The 27,438-nt window shown below is 42.3% G+C and overlaps 2 protein-coding genes across 2 annotated transcripts in view; one reads left to right on the top strand and one right to left on the bottom strand.

The window, feature by feature from the left end:
- Positions 1 to 27,438, top strand: part of LOC311041025 (target of Nesh-SH3-like) — a gene marked incomplete at its 5' end in the record, with an annotated part of 759,687 nt that overhangs the window by 162,976 nt on the left and 569,273 nt on the right. The gene's annotated exons all lie outside the window — the stretch shown is intronic.
- LOC311040959 (protein furry homolog-like) overlaps positions 1 to 27,438 on the bottom strand; it is a gene marked incomplete at its 3' end in the record, with an annotated part of 56,919 nt that overhangs the window by 25,514 nt on the left and 3,967 nt on the right. Inside the window, exons 8-19 of the mRNA XM_084051399.1 lie at positions 24,739 to 24,845; positions 23,789 to 23,876; positions 22,948 to 23,060; positions 22,310 to 22,460; positions 21,446 to 21,549; positions 20,716 to 20,839; positions 20,036 to 20,235; positions 19,481 to 19,668; positions 19,059 to 19,153; positions 18,363 to 18,649; positions 17,569 to 17,913; positions 16,835 to 17,103 (exon numbers count right to left, since the gene is read on the bottom strand). Coding sequence (XP_083907525.1) covers positions 16,835 to 17,103; positions 17,569 to 17,913; positions 18,363 to 18,649; positions 19,059 to 19,153; positions 19,481 to 19,668; positions 20,036 to 20,235; positions 20,716 to 20,839; positions 21,446 to 21,549; positions 22,310 to 22,460; positions 22,948 to 23,060; positions 23,789 to 23,876; positions 24,739 to 24,845 — 2,071 coding nt within the window. The remainder of the gene's footprint in view (positions 1 to 16,834; positions 17,104 to 17,568; positions 17,914 to 18,362; positions 18,650 to 19,058; positions 19,154 to 19,480; positions 19,669 to 20,035; positions 20,236 to 20,715; positions 20,840 to 21,445; positions 21,550 to 22,309; positions 22,461 to 22,947; positions 23,061 to 23,788; positions 23,877 to 24,738; positions 24,846 to 27,438) is intronic.

Below are 27,438 nucleotides of genomic sequence, written 5' to 3' on the forward strand. Positions count from 1 at the left end.
TGTTTACTAATGGCAGTGGATATGAATGAATATATTAATCTATTATTTGAATAGCTTGAATGCACAACATGGTACGTATGTCTACACATATGAAACACAATGTTATACATTATACCAGGGATCTTCAACAGGGGGTCCTCAGAGTTACTACAGGGGGTCCGCCAAATCTTTGTGCGATATGATTTTTCTTTTTTTATATTAACCACTTGAACCCTAGCATCCCTTTTCTGAGGAGAACTTAAATAGCAGATCTACAAGCTCACAACGCCTCGCAGTGCGGGCGTTGTGAGCTTGTAGATCGGCTATTTTTGGCAAAGAGTTATAGGTGTAGAGGGAGAAAAGAGCAGCAAAAGTATATCTGAAAACGTTGAAGACCCCTGCATTATACAATATATGCTGTACCACCCCCCAACGGGGGTCCCTGGCCTGAAAACGTTTAAGACCCCTATGACTGCCACATTTCTGTGCCCTTGAATTAGGTGTTACAGTGAATAATAAATCTACAGAATGAATATATGCTTCCAAAAAAGATGCACACCTTAAAGGATTTGTCTCTCAATGATCAAGTTATTTGAAACTTGTCCGCCATCTTATCATATAATGTAATCATCCAACTATATTACATCTATGGTCTTGTATAAGATCATCCTGAACATTCCTCAAAGCCCCTTTGTTTAACTCATCACCCTATATCGGTTACATTCATCAAACAGGTTGTATACCTAGTTTGTGTAATCTGAATCAGAACAGAAAGTCAAGACTAGTGTATAAATTATGTTAACACACAATCACACACAAACCTGAAAATAAGTATATTTAAAACCAAATCTTATCAGATGGGGGTCTGTGGACAAATACATGTTAATCTTTTGTCGAAGCAGAAGCAGTACTCCCTGTCATCGTCGAGAAGGTGAAGGTGGAAAACGAAGAAGACTACGTCCTCACACTCTATGGGAAATGAAATCACTGAGTCTGAAGGGAAAGCAGTTAAATAAAGAATCTTTATTTATATTTCTAATTAAAGTTACAATTGTGTCCTTTCACCAGACTCCCATGAACTACCAAAAGACAAAGTACAAAGTAACCAATAACGAAAATCATACCAAACATTAAAAACACTTATATAGCTTTACATATAAAGCTCTAAATTGTCTGGCACCTTCCTACCTCTATGACTGCCTAGAGAGATATGTTCCAAACCGGCCCCTCAGGTCTTCAAGTGCTGACCTGCTCGAGGTGCCTACAATGACATATAAAAAATACGGTGAAGCAGCATTCTGCTTTTACGGACCAACAGTGTGGAATAAACTCCCATTACACCTAAGACAGGCAGCCTCTGTCGATAGCTTTAAAGCACAGCTCAAGACCTATTTCTTCACTCTTGCTTTTAGCTGATTCTTTGGTTGATTTTTAAGTCCTCACTGTATTGCCTATTTTAATGTTGTTTTATGCTTTTGCTTTTATTTCATTTTATTTTTGTTTGCTTTATTGTTAAATTGGTTGTAACTGTAACTGTATTCTTGCTCTGTAAAGCACTTTGCGCTGCATTTCATGTCATGCTATTGCCATGGCTCTCCACACCGTCCTCTCGCACATGGACAACAAGCTGCTGAAGGACAAATATGTACGTATGCTGTTCGTGGACTACAGCTCAGCAATACTTGACAAAAAGCTCAGAGACCTAGGGCTACACCCAAGCATGTGCGACTGGATACAGGACTTCCTGTCCAACCGACATCAGGTGGTGAGAATGGGCAGCATCACATCTGACCCCCTGACCCTCAACACCGGAGCACCCCAGGGATGCGTGCTGAGCCCTCTCCTCTACTTCCTGTACACGTATGACTGCATAGCCACACATGTCTCCAACACCATCATAAAGTACGCGGACGACACGACAGTGATAGGCCGAATCGTAAACAACGACGAGTCTGACTACAGAGACGAGATCAACTCACTGGCGCTCTGGTGCCGGGAGAACAACCTCGCTCTCAACGTCGACAAGACCAAAGAACTGATCGTGGACTTCAGGAGGCCGCGGAGAGACCATGCGCCCATCCTCATCGACGGTGCTGCAGTGGAAAGGGTCAGCGAGTTCAAGTTCCTCGGAGTACACATCGAGGAGGACCTTAAGTGGGAGACGCACACCACACACGTGAAGAAAAAGGCTCAGCAGAGACTGTACTGGCTCCGCCGCCTGAATAAGCTTGGAGTAGGACAGCGCATCCTCAAGCTGTACTACAACAGTTCGGTTGAAGGCGTCCTAACAGGCTGCATCACGGCCTGGTACGGGAACTGCACTGCCCGAGAGAAGATCAACCTACAGCGAGTAGTGCGATCGGCAGAGCGGATAATGGGAAGCGACCTCCCAGCGCTTCAGGATCTGTACAAGAAGCGGTGCGTGGTCAAAGGCAAGCGCATCATCAAGGACAAGTACCACCCTAGTCACAGACTGTTCAGAACCCTACAACGACCGCGACCGGGCAAGGGGACCTATCGCAGTATCAAGAGTTCCACCACCAGGTTCTGGAATAGTTTTAACCCGGCTGCTGTCAGAATGCTGAATGAAGCATGAGCCCCTTTCCAGCAGCCTGACAATAGGCGGTACTGCCCAGCTGGCTGCAGACTTTTCTGGCTCTTCCTGAACACACCTGTGGATTATTATACCAGGAAATGACTTGGACTTATGAGGAATCATACCAGCGGAAAAAAACCCCTTTAAGTGTACAGTTTGTGACAAAAGCTTTAGTCAATGCTAATCTTAAGAAACACATGTTGATACACACAGGAGAAAGGGCTTTAATTGTACTCTTTGTGGCAAAAGCTTTAGTCAATGCTAAAGATTACTTTTTGTTGCTCTCCTTCATGGAGCTACTTGCGGATTATACCAGGGTCAGTCCACCTTAGGTGAACACGCACTGACCCTCTGCACCTTAATCCCCATGTATAACGCACAATCTTTTTTTTATTTATTTTTTTATTACTGCGCTCTTTTCTCTCTAAGCACCTTAGCGTCTATAAGTATATCATGCACAGTATACATACATTGCTGCTATGCTCAGGCACCTTAGTTTGTGTCTTATCTCAGGTACTTTGTAAATATGTAGATAACTTGTTTTTGGCCTTCTATTGTTCTCTGTTGATCTCCTTCCCACTTAACCCCCTACCCCTCTTCTTTTTCTCTCTCCCCACTCTTCTTTCTACGGAATTTAACGTTGCGATGGGAGTGTTGTACAAAAACGAATTTCACCCACTTTTTTACCTTGTAAACCTGTGATGTGACAATAAACCTGATTCTGATTCTGATTCTGATTCTGATTCTGATTCTGAAAGGTGCTATACAAATAAAGTTTATTATTATTATTACAATCAGCCCATCGTAACTGAAATAAAGAAAGTACAAATAGTCAAGGGAACCAATAAACTCTTGTGCTCTGCTGGGGTGCTGGGGGGGAATAGCCGAGAGCTGGCTACAGCTCCTCTTTATAGTGTCAGGCTCTAATCACACATGAGCTGAGAAGGGGAGTGACAGGTGTCTAGCCAAGACCAGGTCAGCATAGACACTAGGACAAATAATCATTAGTGAACACATAAGCATAGAAAGACTGTAGACTGAGGTGTTAATATTTGGAATTAACATATGCTTTATCGAGAGTGAGTGCTACTGTGATACTTCTTAGCTGTTGAATTTGAATCACTCTGCTGGGACGTGCATGACAGATTTCAGTGAAGGCCTCACCCAAGTAATGCCATTTTTTAAACTTTAGTAACTTTAACCTGGTTACTGTACTTAGGAACTATAATGTATAACAGAGAACAGGAAAACAGTTACTTTAATGCGTTAGTTTAATCCCATGTTTCTCACTGCAGCATAAAGTCTGTCAAGTGCATAAGTCTCACTTTGGTCTGTCGCTAGACAACATGATTCACTGCAGTGTAGACTACATGTTGTCTTAGCTTGGCTTACTTAACTATTGTTTGTTTTACAGGTCAATCCTCATGTCATTTGTGCTCATATATGCATTGCTGAATGTTGTAATTAAAATGATCTGAAATTAGTGTCATTAGTAAATGAGCACCTTCTTAAATGTGCTAGCTTGACTCTGCATTATTCTCAATGAAGTGTCCAGCTACTGGAAGCAAAAATGCCAGGAAGGTGCTGGCTGTGGATGAAACGGCCTTCAGGTAGTGGTGCGAAAGACAGAGTCGGTTATTGTAAAACAAAATATCTTTTTTTTTAAATTAACAGTTGCTTTATCGAGAGTGAGAGCTACTGTTGAGTGAGTTTTTAGCTGTTGAATTTGAATCACTCCATCAATAAGAGAAATTGTTCCTCTATGTCTAATATCAGGGATATTTCTTGCTTACAAACTGATGGCTGTGCAATGCAACTTAAACCATAAGGCATGCAGTAGGCCTAAGATTGTATTTTCAGTTTTTTCACAGCAGCATTAAGTCTGTCAAGTGCTTAAGTATGCACTATAATCCTGCTTCACCTGTTTTTCACTCCAGAATGTTTGTTCTCAAAGCTTAAACTTGATCTGCTAATGATTTGTGAAATGTCTCAGTTCCAGAACTGAGCCGTCCGAACTGCAGTCCCTGAGGCAGCATGTGGGCGACCTTCTAGATGGAGCTCAAGGCCTGCAATAGGTCACACAGAAAATTCAAGGTGTAGTGTCTGCTACCCAGGAGCCGGTGGAATCACAGGCAAAATGCCTGCCTACTCTGCAGAGGTATTGTTTCCATTTTGCATCGGTAACACAGTAATAATCCAATATAGTATTGGAATTAGTGTTGTGACAACTGGCTTGAACGGTTAAAATATATTGACCGTATATAAAATTTTGACGTAAAAGAAAAAAATATGGATTGAGAGACAAGTAAATAAAATGTTAAGACTTTGCTTTTCAGGAAATAAAACAAAGAGAATCAAAAATCATTCAACAAATATGAATGGAGTCAGCTATCTATACTAGCATAGATAAATGTCTGATTTTCAAACCCAACTTTTTATCAAACCAAAATTGTATCTATTGATGACATCATGTCACAAGACGGACATTTGTCCACCTAGAGTAGTCCACACCAGTTATGGCTGGGAGGCATGCGTTAATCCGACAGACCTTTTCTCCGACTATGTGGCATCCGCGTGCGGTTAGGGTTAGGGTGCGGGTTTGGTTCGGGTTTACTGTTTAATGTCGGAGCACTGCGCTGTCGGACTAACGTACTGCACCCGTTATGGCTGGTGTGGACACTGAAAAATGTGTGTATAATATCAATGATAAATGATAAAATGTGTGTTTTTCTTGCGTGTATTTTTTCTTTCTTTTTCTAAATAGAACCAATGACACAGCCCATGCTGTCCTCCTGCTCCAAACGCCTGGCCGGGTGTCGTGTCTGTATTGCAGAGCGGGAGAACGGGCCTTGCCCAAATGCAGAATGTCAGAATGTCTGGAAATATCTGTACATCTGTAGAGTCAAGTGAAGAGACCATAGATCATAGTTATACTGCCACTACTTTCAGCTCATTTGCATTACAACATAGCATTTGTTTATCGCAAATGAAATTGCAATCTCATAAAACTTTTAGTAACCAGGTTAAAGTTAAAAAGATGGCATTACTTGGGTGAGGCCTTCACTTAAATTTGTCAAATCTGTCCCAGCAGAGTGATTGAGGTCGCCCACATGCTTGAGCTCATACCATACCTATGAGTGCTGTCGCTCCACCCTGAGTTTGAAGTGCTGTCCGTCAAGTGTAGGCCACCTGGTTGTGCCTGAGCTCATAGGAGGGCAGGTGGGAGGCTATCAGCACCTGGGGGAGTGTAAAATAATTTGACGCATCAATTATTTTCAGTTGGTCATGAATGAATATAGCTGCTGCAGGATGCATTAAACCTTAATGCATCCTGCTAAGTCACCCCTAAATAATTAAGTGATTAATTAACATTAGTCATTAATAGAAACGTTTGGTTCCATTTGTACACTCTCAGAGTTAAATTAACATTGATTTTTATAATATAAATTGGGGTCCCAGAGATATAAATGCCATTAAATGGGGGTCCGTAGCCTAATGCATGTCAAACTGGGGGTCCTTGACATTAAAATGGTTGAGAATCACTGCTAGAAAGCCGTATAAACCTTCTCTTATTGGGGTCCTTGGCTTATCTTTTGAAATGGGGGTCCGCGGGCTAATAAGAGTCAATTTGGGGGTCCTTGACATGAAAAAGTTTGAGAACCACTGGAATAGAGGTCACTATTAGAGGATTTACGGTATCTTCCATGTCAGATTCTCATTCAATACAAGGCCTTCCAGGCAAGTGCCTGTGCGTGCGTGGTTGTGCGTGCGTGGTTGGTTGGGCGTGCATGTGTGGACGATTAGTGTCGCCGTGCGCCCAAGTCTCCCGAGTTTGAGCTCATTAATGTGTGAACGAGAACAAAGTCGCATAATGTACTTCTGAACCTGAGTATGTAGCCCAGTGGTTCTCAAACTTTTTCATGTCAAGGACCCCCAAATTGACAATTATTAGCCCGCGGACCCCCATTTGAAAAGATAAGCCAAGGGACCCCCATAAGAGAAGATTTCTACGGCTCTCTAACAGTGATTCTCAACCATTTTAATTTCAAGGACCCCCAGTTTCACATACATTAGGCTACGGACCCCCATTTAATGGCATTTCTATCTCTGGGACCCCAATTTATATAGTAAAATCAATGTTGATTTCACTCTCAGAGTTACAGACCCATAAGGGTCCATTTGGTTCCTATCCATCATTTAGCTGGGGACCCCCTGGAACCCCCTCCAAGTACCCCTGGGGGTCCCCGGACCCCACTTTGAGAACCAATGCATTAGCCTACTATGCAACAACAAAACACAACAGTATCACATGAACAAACCAGTGACAGACCAGAGCAGTTTCACTCCAAACGCACCAAATACAAATTATATAAGAGAATAAGCCAGCAGTAACCTAAGCCTATAATGCCTTAAAAGTGATCATATACACATCTGATGGCACACAGACATACACAACAAGGAAGCAAAACAAATAAGAAAGACAAGTGCCGTCTTACCTTAAGATGAACTGTCAAACAGTGGCACTGACTAGAAAAACCTTCTACTGCTGCTAATTAACAATAATGCATTGCACCTGTGCTGACCTACTGAACCGGGGAATATACCATTTGTCAAGATAGGGGGAATACAATTTTTGCGGAGAATATAATACCATGTGAAAGCCATCATTTTGTTCTAATTTGCATTTGCAGTTATTTTACAGTAATTCAATAACATAATAATCAATGCTGTAGACATAGATACATTCATGATTTTATTCCCCAAGGCTCCCCATGGAGCCTTGCTATACTCAATTGACACCCCTGATATACACCAATAGTGGAAAAAGTACTCAAATATTTTACTTAAGTAAAAGTATCAATACTGCAATATAGAAATACGTAAGTAAAACCGGAATTCTAAACTGACTTGAGTAAAAGTACAAAAGTATTGGCATCAAAATGTACTTTAAGTACAAAAGTAAAAGTACAAAGTAAAAAGGGTAAAGTAAAAGTAAAAGTACTCATGCAGAATGTCCCTTTTCAAGTTTTCAAATGCATAAAAATATTTTGAAAATAGTTATAGCCGATCTACAAGCTCGATCTACAAGTCGATCAACAAGCTCACAATGCGTCGCGATGAGACGCATTATGAGCTTGTAGATCTGCTATTTTCGGCAACACCGTCGTAGAACAGAGCATAAAGTAAACGTTACAACAATTTTATTTTGTAAAAAAAAAAAAGAGCGGAAGTGTTCGAGTTGCGTTTGATGTGAGATCTGACACATGTTATGCTTTTATTTTGATGCGAAAACGGAAGTGCTCTCGTGGCATACGGTGTGAAGCTTGACCCAAGATGTATGGGAAATGTAGTCCTTAGAATGTAGTTCTTTTAGCAGCCATGGTGTATAGGAAATGTAGTTCTTAAGAGTAGTCCTTGTGGCCATGTCCGGTTTTATTTTGAAGGGAAAACGGAAGCGCTCACATGGTTTTTGATGTTAAGCATGACACTAAACTCTGTTTTATTTTGAAGAGAAAACGGAAGCACTCACATGGTTTTTGATGTTAAGCATGACACTAAACTGTTTTAATTTGAACAGAAAACAGAAGTGCACTACTAACGCTCTGTTTTATCACGGTGTCGCGCGCCGAAAATAGCAGATCTACAAGCTCACAACTATGCGTGTCATTGTGAGCTTGTAGATCTTAACAGTTTATGTTGTAGAAAGTAGCGCCATGTTGCGTCATCTGGTTCTTAAACTGTTAATAAAGTATCCAATCAATTCCACTTGTAGTGATTCATTTTGTCCACATGAGGGCGACAAAGACATATGAATACAGATGAACGGAGTCTATTGGCATTAGCATAACAATGAGCATTAGCTTTAGCTGTTGTTAGCCTTGTCTTTGCTTTATAGCTATTATTAAGCGTTGTGTGTTTTATCGTTGTATTAAAGGACAGCCGATTGTGTATTTAATTACTTAATAGTTGTATTATTGAAATAAAGAACAGTTTTACCACGAATGCAGGACTTTTTACATCATTTTAAAAAGCTAGCTAGCAGTCACAGAATTCAATAGATGGCCGATTTCTGTGTAACAAACCGGATATCTCAACCAGAATTGGGTTACTTCATGAATGTCACAGAATTCGATAGATCACCAATTTCAATGTAACACACCGGAAACCTCAACCAGAATCAGGTTACTTAGTTGCTAAACAAACAAACAATACATGTTGAATTTCTGCGTTCTATAATGATGTTTATGAACATTGTGTTCAACATATGAAACATATATATATATACATATACATATATATATATATATATATATATACATATATATATATACATATATATATATATATATATACATATACATATACATACATATACATATACATATACATATATATACATATACATATACATATACATATATATACATATACATATACATACATATACATATATATATGTATACGTATATATATATATAGTGACTTTGGATGAGTGCTCCTGTTAGAGTCCTCCATGTATTCTTACTGACCAGAGAGGAGATCCAGTACAAAAGTCTTGTTCTTTGGTTGACTTTTTTGATTACTTTACTTGCCATTTTATCACTGGAAAGATTTGCCTCTAAAATGGAACCCAGGTAACCCACTTTGAGTTGTGGTGCTGATTCTACCTCTTCTGTCCTCCTTCTGTCTGTGTGTAAAGAGGTTTCATCTGAACATGAGGAGAAGAGGAGCCCCAGTCTGGTCCAGGAGGAACCACAACCTCCACAGATTACACAGGAAGAGGCTGATGTGTCAACATGGACATTACTACATAGGAAGACCAGGTGCAACACTCTCTCAGGTATATAAAAAATAAACTGTATATGTGCAACAAAGTAAAGTTGAAATCTCAAGATGGTTATTGGACACATACGTATGCCTGTGCCTACTTAGATAACAGGTACCTAATTTAAGTAGATTTTAATGAACGTCTGTATGAATGCTGAACCGTGCATTTAAAGAAACTACTTGTTGACACTTGAGCTGTGCTCATATTTTCTCATGTTGCCGCGCCATGTTCAGCCACCTGGTGGCGCTCTTTTCATTCAATCAGACAGGTGGTGGCTGGTCTCACATATGATCAGAGATCTCTGCCTACTAGGTCTGGACAATTAACTGAAAAGATATCGAAACCAACGTTTCATTTATGCTGTGTTCACGCTGGCAGATACAAAGCTACAGTCCACCATTCATTTCAATGGAAGCCAGTGACATGAAGTTACAAAGCTACACCTGATGTTTGTAGCTGCTACAAAATCTACAAAGCTACAATCCAAGTTGAGCTGAGCTTCAACTGCAGATACAAAGCTATAAAACGACAAAAGCTACATAAATGTTGTGTAACCATTTCCACTCACCTTCGCTCACAAGTTGTACAATGGTGGTGTGCAAAAATAGTGAAAATAGCTGATCTACAAGCTCAGCTTATAGATCTGCTAATTTTCACTATAAATGTTTTTGGGGAATTATTCATCGTAATTGAGCGAAATGTTTCATGATATTGATTAGAAGTGTAAACACAACACATGTTTAACCACTTGAACCTATTCTTGTTCTTTTTTTGAGACCTTTTTCATCCCATGGGGCAATTCAGTTTCAGCTTTACCCAGCTGAGTGCTGCCCACAGAGGAGGGCAGAGGGGGGAGCAGTTAGGGGTTAAGTGTCTTGCTCAGGGACACTTCGACACATGGCTGAGGGCTGGAATCAAACTTAGGACCTCTAACCATTCAGCCACAGTCAGGGAACATAAACAGAAAATAGCCAAAGTACAAGCTCAGACTGTGCCGGCCTTGTTGTGAAGTTATTTAAAAAGCCATGCATTTATTAAACCTTGTACATAGCAGGGTGTTGAGTGAACCAAAACGTGAGCTTGGGAGAATGTTTAGCTGAACCTTGGTGGGAATCACTTAACACTTTTTCATTGTGTATGTATTGTATCGTTTATGCTGTCATCAGGGCTGGCTTCCCTGAATAAATAAAGGAAAAAGAACACACAGACAGACAAAACAAGGAAAACATTAATAAATGGTGATTTTTGCAGATATGTCGATATGTGGCCGTCAATCGCATGATTATGAAATATCGGCCCTAATGATCATCTATGATAGACAGCTGTAGTGTACACAAAGATTCAAACATTTGATTACAGTACAAAACTGTTCAATTTCCACCACAAAGTGTATTGGTGGAATGGAATGGTTGCAGCCAATATACAAATATCTTAGATAAATGAAGATAGATCTATGGTTTAGGAGCATTTATTTACAGCGTAAGTTACTCCAACTATCACACCTATGAAACAGAGGTAACACTAATGAAAAAAGAAAATAAACATGTTTTGCTTTCATTGTATCTTTTCTCCAGACTTCCTGCACCTCCCTGTGTGTAAAGAGGAGGTTTCCCCTGAAGAGGAGAGGAGCCCCAGTCTGGTCCAGGAGGAACCAGAGCCTCCACACATCAAAGAGGAGCAGGAGGAGCTACTTCGAAGACCAGAAGAGGTTGATAGGCCAATGCTGACGTTACTAGCAGTGAAAAGTGAAGGTGATGATGGTGAAGACAGAGACACAGAGCCTGTAGCCAGCACCTCAACTGAACACATGAAAACACAAGCTGATGTAGAGGACTGTGGAACATCACATCCAACTAGTGATGACCAGCTCCTCTCTTCACACTGTTCTGAATCTGACATCACTGAAGACAGTGATGAGTGGGAGCCCAGTGTAGATCAGTCAAACACACTGAAGTCATACAAGACACAACATGTGGAAGGACAGAGATTGTCTTTGAGCAACAAGCTGTCCCAGGACCTGAAATCATCGAAAGAAACTCACTCCATGCAGAGTCACACAGGGAAGAAAAGATTTAGTTGTACAGTGTGTTGCAAAATGTTTAATCTTAAGGGAAATCTAAAGACGCACATGATTACTCATACAGGGGAAAAGCCATTTACTTGTTCAGTTTGTAACAAAGGCTTTAGTGCGAACTCTGATCTAAAAGTACACATGAGGACTCATACAGGGGAAAAGACATTCACTTGTACAGTTTGTAGCAAAGGCTTTTGTCACACACACACATGAGGACTCATACAGGGGAAAAGACATTCACTTGTACAGTTTGTAGCAAAGGCTTTTGTCACACACACGAGGACTCATACAGGGGAAAAGACATTCACTTGTTCAGTTTGTAACAAAGGCTTTAGTGCCAACTCTGATCTAAAAGTACACATGAGGACTCATACAGGGGAAAAGACATTCACTTGTTCAGTTTGTAACAAAGGCTTTAGTGCCAACTCTGATCTTAAAGTACACATGAGGACTCATACAGGGGAAAAGACATTCACTTGTACAGTTTGTAGCAAAGGCTTTTGTCACACACACATGAGGACTCATACAGGGGAAAAGACATTCACTTGTTCAGTTTGTAACAAAGGCTTTAGTGCCAACTCTGATCTAAAAGTACACATGAGGACTCATACAGGGGAAAAGACATTCACTTGTTCAGTTTGTAACAAAGGCTTTAGTGCCAACTCTGATCTAAAAGTACACATGAGGACTCATACAGGGGAAAAGACATTCACTTGTACAGTTTGTAACAAAGGCTTTTGTCAGAACCGTAATCTAAAAACACATGAGGACTCATACAGGGGAAAAGCCATTCACTTGTACAGTTTGTAACAAAGGCTTTAGTCAGAACCGTAATCTAAAAACACACATGAGGACTCATACAGGGGAAAAGCCATTCACTTGTACAGTTTGTAACGAAGGCTTTTGTCACACACACATGAGGACTCATACAGGGGGAAAGACATTCACTTGTACAGTTTGTAGCAAAGGCTTTCGTGACAACGGTAATCTAAAAAGACACATGAGGACTCATACAGGGGGGGAAAACCTTTAGCTGCAGTTTATGACAAACACTTTGGTCCAAATGCACATAGATTCATACACAGAGAAGCTGTTAGTTAAACGGAAACAAATGCTTTTTTCAAAGGATCAATCTGAGTTAATAAATGACATCAAACAAACGTATGATCTATCACCATTATTCATAGGTTTTGCCTTGATTATTTAGGATTAATGAGCAGTGAGAATGCATTGTATAATTGTTATAATGTATTACAACTATGAGAGTTATTATGAAACAAGATCCTGGCCAAAATAAAAAGTCTGTGAGTGACCTTTAATTATGAAGCTGTGTGATACTTGACCTTATACATTATCAATAAGTAGGTCGGGAGGTGGCTTATTGTTATATAGAGTTAGCGTCCACTCCATATCTCTTTGCCACAAATAGCATATCTACAAGTTCACAATGTGTTGTGAACGTGACGCATTGTGAGCTTGAAGATCTACTATTTTGGCTAATGTTTCCCCTTAGAATATGGACGCTGGGGTTCAAGTGGTTAAATCAGTAACTGTTTAACAGGCTATGTGTTAAGGGTTAAAGATGCTATTTGTTGTGGCAGCTCAGGGGGAATGGAGGCAGGCCTGACAATAAAGTAAGGCCTTTGTTGATTTGTTTCTCAAATCTAATCTTTAGGACTGACTGTTCACACTGTTATTTGCAAGTGAATCAGATCAGATTTGTGTATTCAAAAATAGCCGATCTACAAGTTCCCAATGCGTCGTATTGTGAACCAGAGCAGCGTTCTTCTCTGTGGCTGAACAGCAGCACTGCAGCAGCTCATGGAATCCTACAAGGAAGTAAAACGTATAATAGGCTAAGAAAGAAAGGAAACACGATAAATAGATCCAGGGAGAAAGCATCGCAAAGTATTGCCGACAAATGAAATGCACAAGTTGTCCAAAAATATGCAATTCATTTATATACAAGTCCATAAATATATAATTCAGTTAGGCTTAAACATGAGGAGTTTAAGTGAATGTTGGATTATAAACACTTATTTTATAATTTCTAAAATCGAAGATCTACAAGTGAAAAGCTTGCCTTTTGGCGGCCGGGGGTCAACGGGGGGTCGGGGGTCAATGGGGGTCCGGGAGTACCCGCCCCCCCGTGTACTCCCGGACCCCCGTTGACCCCCGACAGAGGTCCGGGGTACACGGGGGTCCGGGGGTCCACGGGGGTCCGGGGTCCATGGGGGTCTGGAGATCCATGGGGGGCCGCGGGTCTACAGGGGTCCGGTGGTCCAGGGTCTACGGGGGTCCGGGGGTCCACGGGGGGGCAGGAACCCCTGGCTGCCATAAGACAAAAAAAAATCAGGCTTGTAGATCTTCGATTTTCGAATTGAATAATTGAATGAGAATTGAATAAGTGTGGAAAAACTCATTGGTTTACGATTGGAGTCATTGGACTAACAGCTATTTCACAAAACTTGAAGAACAAGGCATTGGATTAATAAAGCTTGGCTGTTAGCCTGGTCCGGACCAGGCTAACTTCACAGCTAAATTGCCATAGTAACTAAGGCAGGATTGCATCAATTTTCTTTCGTGAAACCGGATCATGGATAAACATATCCAGGTTTACTGGCTAAATTAATCTGCCGAGCTAACTCAGCTTTCGTGAAACCGATTCCTGGATAATTTAAGCCAGGATAGCCGAGTAAACCCGGTTTAAACCCGGTTTATGCCTAATCCAGGTTTCGTGAAATAGACCCCTGGTTCTGCCAGATCCAGGCTAAGCCGGACTTCACATGACGTGTCAGCTTGTGTCTAGGCCTAACCCTTTGTGTTTTACAGTATATATACCATCTGTATTTGTACTTGTGACATAATAGTGATGTCCATACATGGTATGTCCGTTTGTCCTTAGGTTTGGCTGGGACCCGTCCGTTTGTCCTTAGGTCCCAGCCAAACGGACAATACCATGTATGGACGAAATAGGGACAAAGCCTCATGTAAGCCATACCCTTCGGGTCTGGCAAAAAACTAAAACATTGTTTCCCCCATTGTGTGAATGACCAAAGATGGCTACTGATGATGTCACAGGTAGGCTGAACAGGAACAGACTGACAGGTTAAACTTACCTTCCAACAAGACGGTGGTTCTGGGGGTGAGGTCTGGAAGGGAAGCCCCTCAGCTCTGATAGGCTGGCCAGGAGCAGCAGTAGCAGCATGGGACGCTGTGTCCATCTCTCTCTCCTCCTCATCTCTTTCATCTGAGTGAGCTGGGTCTGAGCAGAGCTTCTCAACTCAATGGGAGGCTGACACTACCATCACAACACTGTCTCTCCTCTGTGACGTCCCAGCAGGAAGCTTCTTAATCATCATCTTCATTGTTTACATTATATTATAAATCCATCTATATTCTGTCACCTTTAGGGTCGGGACCCTTTAGGATTTTAACGATTCTGGTTTGTTAAGGATTCCCTCTTAACGGTTCCCTTTGACAATTCCTATATTTATCAAACATTTGAATGAAAGCCAAAATGATATAGATTTTTTTTTAACACAAATTCAGTCAGGTTCTAAATGGGACCTTACACTCAAAGAGTTATGGTGGTCCTTGAAATTAAAAGTTTGAGAACCACTAGTGTTGTAATTGTATAGCAGACATGAAGCCCACATACCAGCATCTGACAGAGTGACAAATCGGTTCCAAATGTGATGGAACAGATTCCGGTTGCTCAATGTTGGATCCGGTCCATCCGGTTCTGGACCCCAACTCTAGTCATCCCTCCTCAGCTTGAGAGAGACACATTTGACACGGCAGTAAGCATCAGAGATCTGCCCCACAGTTTCCCACGTGTCCTTCTCTTCACAGTAGCACTCGATGTTACGGAGAGAACTACATGAAGAGACACAAACAAACAACCGTGAGAGACATGTCTGGTGTGGACCAAACGACACCTTTTCTCAGACATTCATGTCGGTATTTACCGGCCATTGACCGGTAAAATGTTTAATTGGCCGGTAAATATAAACACCACCGGCCACCGGTTGGGAAAATGAGGCTATTTTATCATTTAAGCCTATTATTAATATTATTATTTGCATTAAAGTAGTTGGCTACAACCGTTACAATCATAATAATTTAAAGTTTATATCATGATCTGACTGTGGTTTAATTCCGACAGCCTGCTCGGCTGCTGTGTGCTGCAGTTATAGAATAGACTATTTGTTGTACGATGGTGTCGCGCGTTGAAAATATCAGAGCTACAAGCTCACAGCGCGTCGCATTGTGAGCTTGTGTGTCTGCTATTTTTGAGCACAGCTGAGAGACACAGCTGTGTCTCCTCCTGATCAGCGCTGAGTAGGGTTGCTCTGGCTCGCTCGGGTGTTGATAAACAGAACCGGGATTTTCCGAGGTGATAGAACCTGTACCAAGCCTCGTTCCGAACACGTGTGGGTCGTGGATATTATGCAATCACAGTGACTGTCTGTCTGCAATGGATAAAGTGGTGAAAGTTGGTGAAAGCAACTATAGAGGCAAGTAATCAACCTCGCGCAAGGCCACATCATGACATATATAATTAACGTTAACAAAACAAAACCTACTTTTGCATATCAAGGTTGAATGAGAATCGATGTAAAGCCCAAAATATATATTAATTTGTTTACACTGTGCGACGGTGTTGCCCAGGGAAACCACAGCCCGAAGGGTAATTAGGACTCGCCCCAAAACACCCTCGCCCCCATTTTTCAGTCGGACCAGCGGTTCTTGTATTTGTTTTAGCCTACTGAGGATAAGGGTAGATATAGGTTTAGGATTAGGTATAGTTTTACTGAGGTTAAGATTAGGAATAAGGTTAGGGTTAGGCATAGTTTACTGATATGTTTAGGAACACCAGGCGAATACCGCCGGATTTTCCCCGGGGCGACTTTGTTTGGGGGCGAGCCGCTAGCGGGAGTTTTGGTATTCGTCTCGCAGCAGGTGTTTGCAAATGTGCATTGCGAAAAGAAATTGCGAAAATACAAAACATTTGGAATATTTTTCAAATAACATTCTATCAACACAAATCTTGTTTGGGGGTTCCTGGCACAAAATCTTTTCAGATGGAGGTCCGCGGCCAAATACATAATTCATTTGGAGGTTTAGGAACCACTGTTCTAAACCACTCAAGCCTTATTTCATACTTTCTCGTACAACGACAGCAACACATTTACAACTTGTGTAGTGACACATCGTTAGCTTGTAGATCTTCTGTTTTAGAAAATGTTAGAAAAGGTTTGCCTACGCTGACATGCCCAAAATAGGGACGCCGTGAAAGCGGTTAAGACATGCCGACGGTCGTGTGATGTGGGGGGGGGGGGGCGGCGCTTACCTCAGCCAGGTAAGTGACCAGGTTGAAGGTGATATCGGCGAAGGCGTCGTGCACGTAGCGACACACCACGTTGATCCAGTTGGTGCAGTCACGCGAGTAGCTGTGCGTGCTGTACAGGCTCATCATGTGGGCCAGGTTGGACAGCGTGGGCGACTTCTCCTCGGCACACACCTTGGCGATCTTGTCGGCCGTCTCCTTGCAGAAGGGGGTGGGGCTGTCAAAGTGCTGGATGAGGTGCGGCAGGAGGCACAGGATGTTGAGCGGGAAACCTGAGGAATGCGTGGCGTTAAAAGGGACACCAGACAAAACGTTCAGCCACCAGATGTCGCACTTTTACAACACATCTGTTACATAAAATGTGTTATTTCCCCGTCGCCTCTATAAGGCAGCAAAAGGCCTGCAATCATGATGTCGTCTCTGTCGGGTGACAGCAGATAGACAAGCTCAAAGCGTGTCGCGTTTAAAGCTTGTAGATCTGCTATTTTTTATGCTTTTGTGTGACGCTGTAGTATGATCACATAGGGCTCTCATTTACCAAAAAACACAAAACAAAAAACTAAATATTGGAGAGAAGAGGTTTCCTCCCGACAACAATGATATACTTTATTTAATTTTTTGAATTATCAAAAAGTTAAATGTTCTCAAACAGAAACTTTTACATCGATTTCAAAATAAAAATGCGAAATATTGGTCAAAACATTGGTCTTCGGACCCCCCCAAAATCTGTCTCTTACCCGCCAACTGCGAGGGGTCCACCAGCGTGTGTCGGGACACGCTGATGAGCTTGCTGAGCAGGTGGATGGTGAGCTCCTGGGTGGAGGCCGAGGTGAAGCCCTTGAGGAAGAGCTGCAGCAGGCCGGGGAAGCTGTACCACTTCAGCTTGGCCTGGACGCGCTCCAGACGCTCGCGGCTGTCCGCCTTCTCCAGGGGCAGCTGGCCCAGCAGCTTGTTGAGCAGCCGCAGCGCCAGCAGGTACTCGAACTCGTAGTCCGACTCCAGCAGCGAGGCGGCGATCCAGAACACCGTGGCCATCAGGTTGGAGGGGTCCACGGGGGGCGGTGTGGCCTCCCCGCCCGGACCTAGGGTAGTCACGATCATGGCATTTTAGTTGACAATTATTGTCACACAAATAATTGCAATAAACGATACATTTCTGTTTGCCTTTTAGGCTTTGAAAACAAAAATTGCACAGGGCAGATAATTAACTTAAATATACAAAGAAATAACTTAACAATGGCCGCTACCAATAATCAAAATGAATAAAGTACTATTGCCAAAACAGGCCATATATTTATACTTTTCAAAATGTTTTAATAATAGTTGAAATTGCCGATCTACAAGCTCAAACCACATTGCAATGCGTTGTGAGCTTGTCAATCAGCTATTTCCACTATTTTTGAAAATATTTGAAGTTGTATGAACATTTTACAACAGAAGAATTTATACAGTAGAATGGAACGCAAAAACAATTGCGATCTAAATAATAATTGCAATCAGGCGGTTATGTAACAATCATGACAAGGCCTACCCGGACCTCCGCCCCCTCCCCCGCCCTCCCGTAGCGACGAGAGGCTCCGCGTGCGCGCCAGGTTGCCGTGGCTGCCTCCCGGGCGGTCGGCAATGTCCAGGGTGTTGCTCCGTCTCCGGTCGGCCTTCCGCTGCTCGCCCATCAGGCTGGCGCGGAGCGAGTTGCTGCGGCCGTGGCCGTAGTGGGCATAGTTGAACAGACCCCCGCTGCTCAGGTTTATCTGTCCCGTGCTTTTCCTGTTGGCTGCAAACTTGGCTCCCAATAATAGGTGATCGTGGGTAGGGGTCCTGCAATATAAACATTTAAGCAGTTTTTTTAATGAAAAATGCAACCTGAACTTTTATCTAGCCTTGATTCTCCCGCATGAGAGACCTTAATGTCTAACGCTCAAACAAGAGGCAATCCCTGCTTGGCCAGGGGAGAAATTGTGCCTAAGGCGGTGCTACTTGTCAACTAGTTAGGTGTCCTAACTGACACCAGGGTCTGTATGTCTCAAGGGAGACCACCTTCAGTGTACTAGTTACATGTATTAACACACTCTCCCCCATACAGATTGGTTAAACTAACATTTTATTTTTCAAAATAAGTTCTGGATTGCAGGTACCAGTTAGTATCTGCTTAAAACATTTTTCATTTGTTTAAAATGTCTCTCATACTGGAGAATTGGATATAGCTCTGGCTTTTGAGCAGACTTACTGTGCTAAGGCAGTGAGGAGGTCATAGTTCTTGACGGTGTCTGCCAGTGTGTCGATGCCCGACTCCAGGGTCAACAGCAGTTCTATTACAAAACCCTGAGGAGAGAGAGAAGAGCAGAGGTCATCCTATCAGATACAAACACACACACACACACACACACACACACACACACACACACACACACACACACACACACACACACACACACACACACACACACACACACACACACACACACACACACACACACACACACACACACACACACTGACCCTCACAAGGCTCCTAACACAACAGATACATTGCTTCACTCTCCATCCAGGCCAGAGAGGCACCTGTTTGCTCTCTGAACAGAAATATTTCATTTTAGACACATAAATCATTCAGCATGAGCAGCGTTTTGGTTGTGATGTTCTTCTTACCTGGGCCTCCTCTCCGGGGTCTCCTACGGTCTCCACCAGGCGTGAGAGGACGTCAGACAGCGTGGCGGCTGTCAGGGGCTGCTTGAGAGCCCGGAAGATCTGGAAGGAGCGGCCGGCATAGTGGCGAGAAGAGCACGACAGAGCTGTCTGGAGGGCTACTTCACTCAGCAGTGACTCTAGCTGGAAGCCTGATGGGAAGGAAGCATACCCGTTAGTGTGACTGGTGAACTGATTAACAGTTTAATTTCACCATTATTTCACTGGCTAGGTAGATAGAAGTTGGCCTAATGAGAGAATGTTTAAAAAGTGGAGAGAGTGAAATCTATGATCTGAATAGTTATTCTTAGACAGTAGAATTCGGTACTAAACTGATGTCACCCGTGCCCAAATTAGGACAACCCGAGCCCCTTTCACTTTCATTATAAAAGTATAGAGCATATGTGGACAAGAATTAGCCTAATGACAGTGTGCACAACAAATGTGGTGCCTAGGTCGGTCCTGCGGTTTGCGAGACTAGCTACGGACAAGACCAAGACCATATAAGACAATACTGACCTGCCGGTGACTGTTTAAACACAGTCACTACATGTCGGAGGAAGACGCTGAGCTGATCGGCGCTCTTGATGTTGGGGTTCTTGGGAGAGACGTCCTCGTGGTTCCACAGCGGACCGCGCTTCCTACACCAGACAAACACACACACACAACCCATGTTAGGAGGGCAGACAGCCAGACACACGTCACCACACCCACCACCTCTATTATGAGTTTATCACGTACAGTCAAATCAAAACCATGTGTAACATATCAAAAGTCAAACCACACAAACGAAAAAGCCATGCGATGTGACAATACCAGATCCGTTCAGACATAGCTGTGAGCATGAAAGCAAACACACGAGTGGGATGAAGAAATTAGTCATGGTAACAAGGATGATGATGATGATGAACACTGACACACCAATATGTTAGTCCCAGGCATGGTTATTATAGGAAACCGAAACTAAGTATAAAAAATATTTGTATTAACCCATTAAGACCTGGAACTGTGTCATTTTTAGATTTGAGCTAAAAAGCATTATTTTACACTTTGGGCTATTCAAAAATAGCAGATCTACAAGCTCATAGCGCGGCACCGAGTGCCGCACTACGAGCTTGTAGATCTGCTATTTTTGAAAAATCGTGAAAATGTGTGCAAATCTTTGAATATTCACAGTCAGGACTCGGGGGTAGTTGTACTCCCTGTTGCGGAGCAGCACCGTGGCCAGGGACTGGACACTGCTGTTTGCTCCCTGCACGACCAACAAGTGGAGCAGTAGGCGCTTGCAATGCTCATAGACCTCTGGATGCTGGTGATCAAACCCTGGAGGGAGAACGCAGGCCAAAGTGTCCGAAAAGTCACCATGACAGGTTGAGTACAACTCGTTCTCGTTGCTTACATACTAAGCAATAATAAACCACAAGAGGCCGTGGTTTACCATGGATTTTAGGACAGCGAAGGCATGTGGTTATGCGAAGCAGAGGGCCTAAAAAAGAAACATTACCTGTTCCAAAATCACAGCAAATAACGGCCTCACTTATTGTTTCTCAAAAACGGTTACCAAACTGGTAACACATCTCAATTAAAACGTTTTCAAAACAAGAATGATTTCTACAAGAAAGCAATCGCTGCGACTGCCTCCACAAACAAGGAAGCTCCTGTGTAAATGCATGGAAGGTACTGAGTGTACGCCTTTTCAGTATCTGCCTTGATTTGTAAAATTAACAAGGCAGATAATGGTGTGCAACAGGTGTGTTTACCTATAAAAATGGCATGCAACAGGTGTGTTTACCTATAAAAATGGCATGCAACAGGTGTGTTTACCTATAAAAATGGCGTGCAACAACAGGTGTGTTTACCTATAAAAATGGCGTGCAACAACAGGTGTGTTTACCTATAAAAATGGCGTGCAACAACAGGTGTGTTTACCTATAAAAATGGCGTGCAACAGGAGGTGCCGGTAGGCGCTCCACTCTACTTTGACCCCGTGATCCACAATGAGGTCCGTTAAAAGGATGACAGCGATGTTACACCTGGAAAACAGAGAAAAAATGCCGAATTGACAGCGGGACGCTGCAGTTACAGTATGTGACAGTGAGAGAGGTTAAGGACGGGTGTCGTGTGTTGTACTTAAGGAGGGGAACAGTGTTTATGTTTATTAAAGGATCCCCATAGACACATGAATGAGCCTTTAGTCTTCCTGGGGTCCTGAGCATAGCAAAGACAATACAGACATACATACAATACATACAATACATACAACTAAAAATACAAATTAAATTATAAAATAAATAAAAATGAATAAATTAGTACAAAAAGACTTAGAATTAACATTCTAATCCCAAAGTCCAGTCAAATTAAACAAATACACAAATTAACAGTTACATACTTGGCAAGATATCTCTTAATATATATTATTTATTTGTTTGTTTTTTATAAGTTATTTTGTTATGGATTGTAGATAAGATGTTTGTGTGTGTGTGTGTATGTGTGTGTGTGTGTGTGTGTGTGTGTGTGTGTGTGTGTGTGTGTGTGTGTGTGTGTGTGTGTGTGTGTGTGTGTGTGTGTGTGTGTGTGTGTGTTACCTGTGCAGGGGAATAGAGCGTGTGCGTTTGTGGTACCTGTGCAGGGGAACAGTGTGTGTGTGTGTGTGTGTGTGTGTGTGTGTGTGTGTGTGTGTGTGTGTGTGTGTGTGTGTGTGTGTGTGTGTGTGTGTGTGTGTGTGTGTGTGTGTGTGTGTGTGTGTGTGTGTGCGTGCGCGTGTGTGTGTGTGTGTGTGTGTGTGTGTGTTACCTGTGCAGGGGAACAGCAGGGGTGTTGGTTTCAGGCAGGTAGTCTACCAGAGGAGCCCAGCAGCCTCCAGTAGGAGGGAAGGGCAGAGGCTCGGGCCGGTTGTGGTCCATCACCTTCAGACGCCAGTTGGCGTACAGAGGCATGGAGTCACCTTGAAAACACACACACAAACACACACAGGTCATTATGATGATGGTACACTAGATCAACTCTAGATGTACCAATATTTCATGGAAATTTGTAATGGAGCTTTAATTTGATGAGAGAAAATGTGGTGCTCCTAGATAATATATTTGTATATATATATATATTAGTGTAGACATATATAACAAGCCCCTAATGCCAAATCAAATGGGTTCAGATCTGTTCGTCTGATCCAGACTTAAAAAAACAGATGAGATGTCCAAAATCACCCTTGTTAAAATGGGCTGTCCAGACAAACCAGATATTTCATTGTGATTATCATACAAAGTGATGTCTCCTTGTATATAAAGTAGATTCCCCATCTAGAATGGTTTGATTCTGTTTACATCTAAGAGGATGCAATGAGATCTAGGATATATCAATATAAAGCAAAAATGACAATTCTATAAGCTTGCAGCATAAAGGGTTTAAGTGGTTAAAGTGTGTGTTCGTACTCTTCTCCTCTTCGTAGGAGCCTCCAGAGCTGCTGCTATATCTGGACTCCAGACGGTGGTGCTGTCGGTTCAGGTTGCTGTTCAGACCACTGTAGATGTCCAGGTGGGTGTAACTGCACACAGGAAAACAGGCACTTTATATATGTATATCATCGCTGTTACCGTTACTCAGGATGTGGAAAAAAGAACCTGTGTTCCAATGGATCCAATGTAGTTATCATTTAGTCACAAGCTCTTTTCATTGGTTCAATATTTATAAAACCACACTATAATGGCAAAAATAGCCAATCTACAAGCTCTACAATGTGTCGCATCACGGCACGTTGTGAGCTTGTAGATAGGCTATTTTTGCTACTTTTCTGTGACACTGTAGTGTGAAATATGGAATGAAAATACCACAGAGAAACACGATTTCTGCCGACAGCAATGATGTAGAAAAAAGGATACATCTTAACAGGCAAGCAAAGGACATCCATTGACTGAGAACACATTTTCAATTTACGGTGACTTGAATTTAAAGTGATCTCATGGCTCCTGATGCCTCAAAAATGTATCTTTCATGTAATGTAATGTCAGCTGCGTGAGTTATGGCTCAAACTCACCCTGCAAATTAAATCGGTGAGTTAAATGTTGCTCTAGTGGAATTATCACCCAATTACAATTTAACCCAAGCCACATTTGAGAGCTTTATTCTAGGTCATTTGGACTGCAAGGTAAGAGCAACCCAGTACAACACCAAAAAAGTAACTGCATGTGAACAGCAAGTATTTATGGCAGATAAAGGGCAAGCGTGATGCTGGTACCAGCCTTTAAAAAAAAAGGTCAGTGGATGTTTTTGTACCTGTCCTCCATATTCGGGTCTTTGATCTTGCTGTGGTCGTGATGACCGTCATTTCCTGGCACCATGGTATTGCTGCTGGAGGTTGTTCCTGAGAGGACAGATGAGAAAATGCACTGTCACCACCAGCAAGGAATCATTGTGTATCATTTCTGACAGCGTGGTGAGTCCTGGGCCAGGTTGCACCATCTCATACTAAGTTGAAACGCAGCCTAGATCTAGCGTAAATGACTTGCAAGTAAAAACTTACATTACTAAAATAGTACAATTTAGGCATTTAGCAGACGCTCTTATCGAGGGCAGCGTACAAGTGCGAGACCGGAATAAGTGGAGTAAACATGAGCTCTTATCAGTAAACAAGGTAAATAATGACATAAATAGAGTACAGAGATAACAGTGTAGTGCCTCAGAGAAACTAGGATACCGGGTAAACAACAAACCAAGCATCGGTCTTGATAACATGCTATATAAATCATTCTTAACATTTGTGGAAGAGAAAAACTAATCTATGGAACAAAAACATGAGAACACGTGACCAAGATATGTACTAGCATCAATCATAAGAAAGGGTGGCAAGAAGGGGTACAGGGAGAGTACAGTGCTAGGAGTTGAGGAAGTGAGTGACTGCAGCAGAAAATTGCGAGTGAGTCGGCAGTTCTGACTGCAATGGGAAGGTTATTCCACAGTTTGGGAGCCAAGAAGGAGAAGAGTCTAGGACATTTTAGGGAAGGCTCGTACAGCAGTCCTGTGTTAGCTGATCTAAGTGAGCGGAAAGGGTTGCAAGGTTGGATCATGTCTCCAAGGTATGGAGGTGCCATGCTTTTGGTTGCCAGTGTTTTGTACTCAGGTGTAGGCAGCAACCGGAAAACAATGAAGGTAGCAGAAACGGTGGAGATATGTGAAAGTATTGGCTGGTTGAAGACTAGAGGTGCTGCAGCATTCTGGATCAGTACCTGAGGTGACTGAGGGAATCTTATAGCTGGAGGTGATACGGTAGTAGGGAGGGTTGTCCATGTGAGTGACGGCTGAGCTGCTCCCCTCTGGGAGAAGGATGCGGCTGCTGAAGGCCACCACAGCACGCCACAGACTCAGCTTCTTTCCCTCAGCTGCCAGGCTGCTCAATGAGTCTGGCTTCCCTCCTCCCCCGCCCCCAAGGGTCACTGAAACTTGACACTGGCAATGACATTGCACTAACTGACCACTATGGCACTTTATATGTATCTATTTTCTTGCACGGTGTTGTTTTGTGTTTGTTGGTATTTTTATGTTATATGTGAAAAAAGAGAAACACAACAATGTAATTGCCAAAACAAATTCCTATGTGTATTACACAATGGCTAATAAAGGAATCTGAATCTGAATCTGAATCTATTAGCTTAGTGATATAACTTTCAGCACTTGCACAGGAAACCGGGTTCAAATCCGGGGTAGAAGAGGAAAGTTACATAGTGCTGCTTTAATCATGGTCTTCAGGGCAGCCTACTGATCATTCCCTCCATATTTCTTGAGAACCTGCCCATCCGTTCTCAAACAAACAGACAGAGACCAATTACAATTCCCTGCCAGGCCTTGCTGCGGGCAGGGAGGGTAACAATACTTTATAAGGACTGAAAAGACAAATAATGTACGTGCTGCATTAAGGTACACACATACTTCCATGTAGTCAGACTAGCATCACTCTGTATTCTGCATTGTGAAACTTGTCATAGCGTGAGCATAGCAACAGTGAATATGTGGAATGAGAGTAGTCTGACTCTGATACTTTAATAATCATATCTACATGCAATTTCGCAACTGCTGCCCATTCTTTCATCAACCTCCAAGGTGAAAAGTGAAGTCAAGGTCAAAATGACATAATCTGTCATATCTAAGGAGTGAAAAGATAAATAACAAGGTTTGCATATTTGTTTTAGCTGTCTTTATATCAGTTATAGAGTATGGTTTGGTTTCATACGTTTTAACCAATGTAAAATAAATAAAACGCAAGCGGTATCCTTTAACCACCTCAAAAATAGCCGATATACAAGCTCAACGCATCGCGACACGTACGTTTATAGATCTGCTATTTTCACTATTTTGGAAATATATTGCCTATAATGGCCAGAATAGGGATGAACCAGGTTGAAAGTGTAGACCTGCAGGCATCCTGCGATACTCAAACATATGAAGGAAACACAGCTGAGACAAACAAGTCTAGTCAAGGAGAATATCCAGGCATATTTAGACACGTGGGCTGCAGTGACATAATGGACAGGATGGTGGCATTAACAGCGCGTGGGCACATTCACAGACAGATAGGATGACATCACCCATAGCAGAGAGTCTGCAACCACAGTCATTCCAGCTAAGTGCCCGTTCACTGGCCAAAAGATCTGCTTCTAAACCTCTTGCACAAAGAGTCTACACATAAAGCAACATCTCCCGGCTGCTTCATATTTTAGGAGCGGCAGCTCCTGAAATATGACAAAGTGTTGGTCAATCTGAAGGAAAATGAGGAGCACACGCCAAATTATGCTAAATGTTTTGCATCGTCGGTAGTGAAGGAGTTTGTTCTTCCTTTCAGAGGACATCGACGGACACAAAGTACGTAATGGATTACTATAGTTTGTGGGTTGTTTACTGTCCAAATCAGGGTGGCTGTATCCCACCCCAAATTCAGTCCAATATACACATTTAAGATCGCCTCACCCGTCATAGTACATGACGTGTATTTGGCCCCATTCTTTTCTTTTTCTAAACCAAATCTCTTCACTGAAAATCTACAAGATTTACAAGCTCATAATGCATCGCTTCGTGAGCTTGCAGATCTTCTATTTTAGCCGAATGTTCACCTATTATGACATGCAAAGAATAAGGATGATGGGGTTCATTTGGTTAACTTACACTATTATGACAATATGAATATTGCTAATATCGTTTTTTGATGATTACACGATTATGCATTTTGTTATTTGTTGAGGGCAAAGAAACGTTTAGCTTTTTTTTTCTTTGAAAAAGAATAAAACATTTAATACAATATAACAAGCACATCAGCAGTTGAGACATTTAGACCCTGGTGTCGGGTAGGACACTTAAGTTACACTAGACCAGTGGTCTTCAATGGTTTTCAGGCCAAGAACCCCTTAGCTGAGAGAGAGATGAAGCAGGGACCCCCACTACATGTTATAAATTGTGTTGCAGATTAAAAATGTTCTTAGATAGCTTCATAGACTTGTGTAGCGTTGTGTTGGATTCATGTTAATGTGTATTTTCAGACAGTTAACCACTTAAACCCTTGATACTGGTCTGCTCCTTTTTCCCTACACCAAACCTCTGCTGAAAATAATTGCCGCAAGGCGTTATGAGCTTGTAGATCGGCTATGTTTGGCTAATTTTCCCCTCAGAAAAAGGATGCTATGGTTCAAGTGGTTAATGTAGAAAAAAAAAAAAGAGCGTTCCCTATCACACAAAGATTTGGCAGCCCCCCTGTAGCAATTCTGAGGACCCTTTGCTAGACTAGACCCCTGCACATCGTTGCAGTTACCTCTCTCCATCGGGAGAGGGAGCCGACAGACATAAAACGCGAGGATTGCAGCTTTAAAAATGTAGTGAAGTTGTTAAAAAATTCAAGGGCTGCGGCAACCTGTCACCTCTGTGCCAAGTGACCTATTTTA

The sequence above is a fragment of the Gymnoscopelus microlampas genome (genome assembly GCF_963454915.1).
Source record: "Gymnoscopelus microlampas genome assembly, chromosome: 24".
Lineage (NCBI taxonomy): Eukaryota > Metazoa > Chordata > Actinopteri > Myctophiformes > Myctophidae > Gymnoscopelus > Gymnoscopelus microlampas.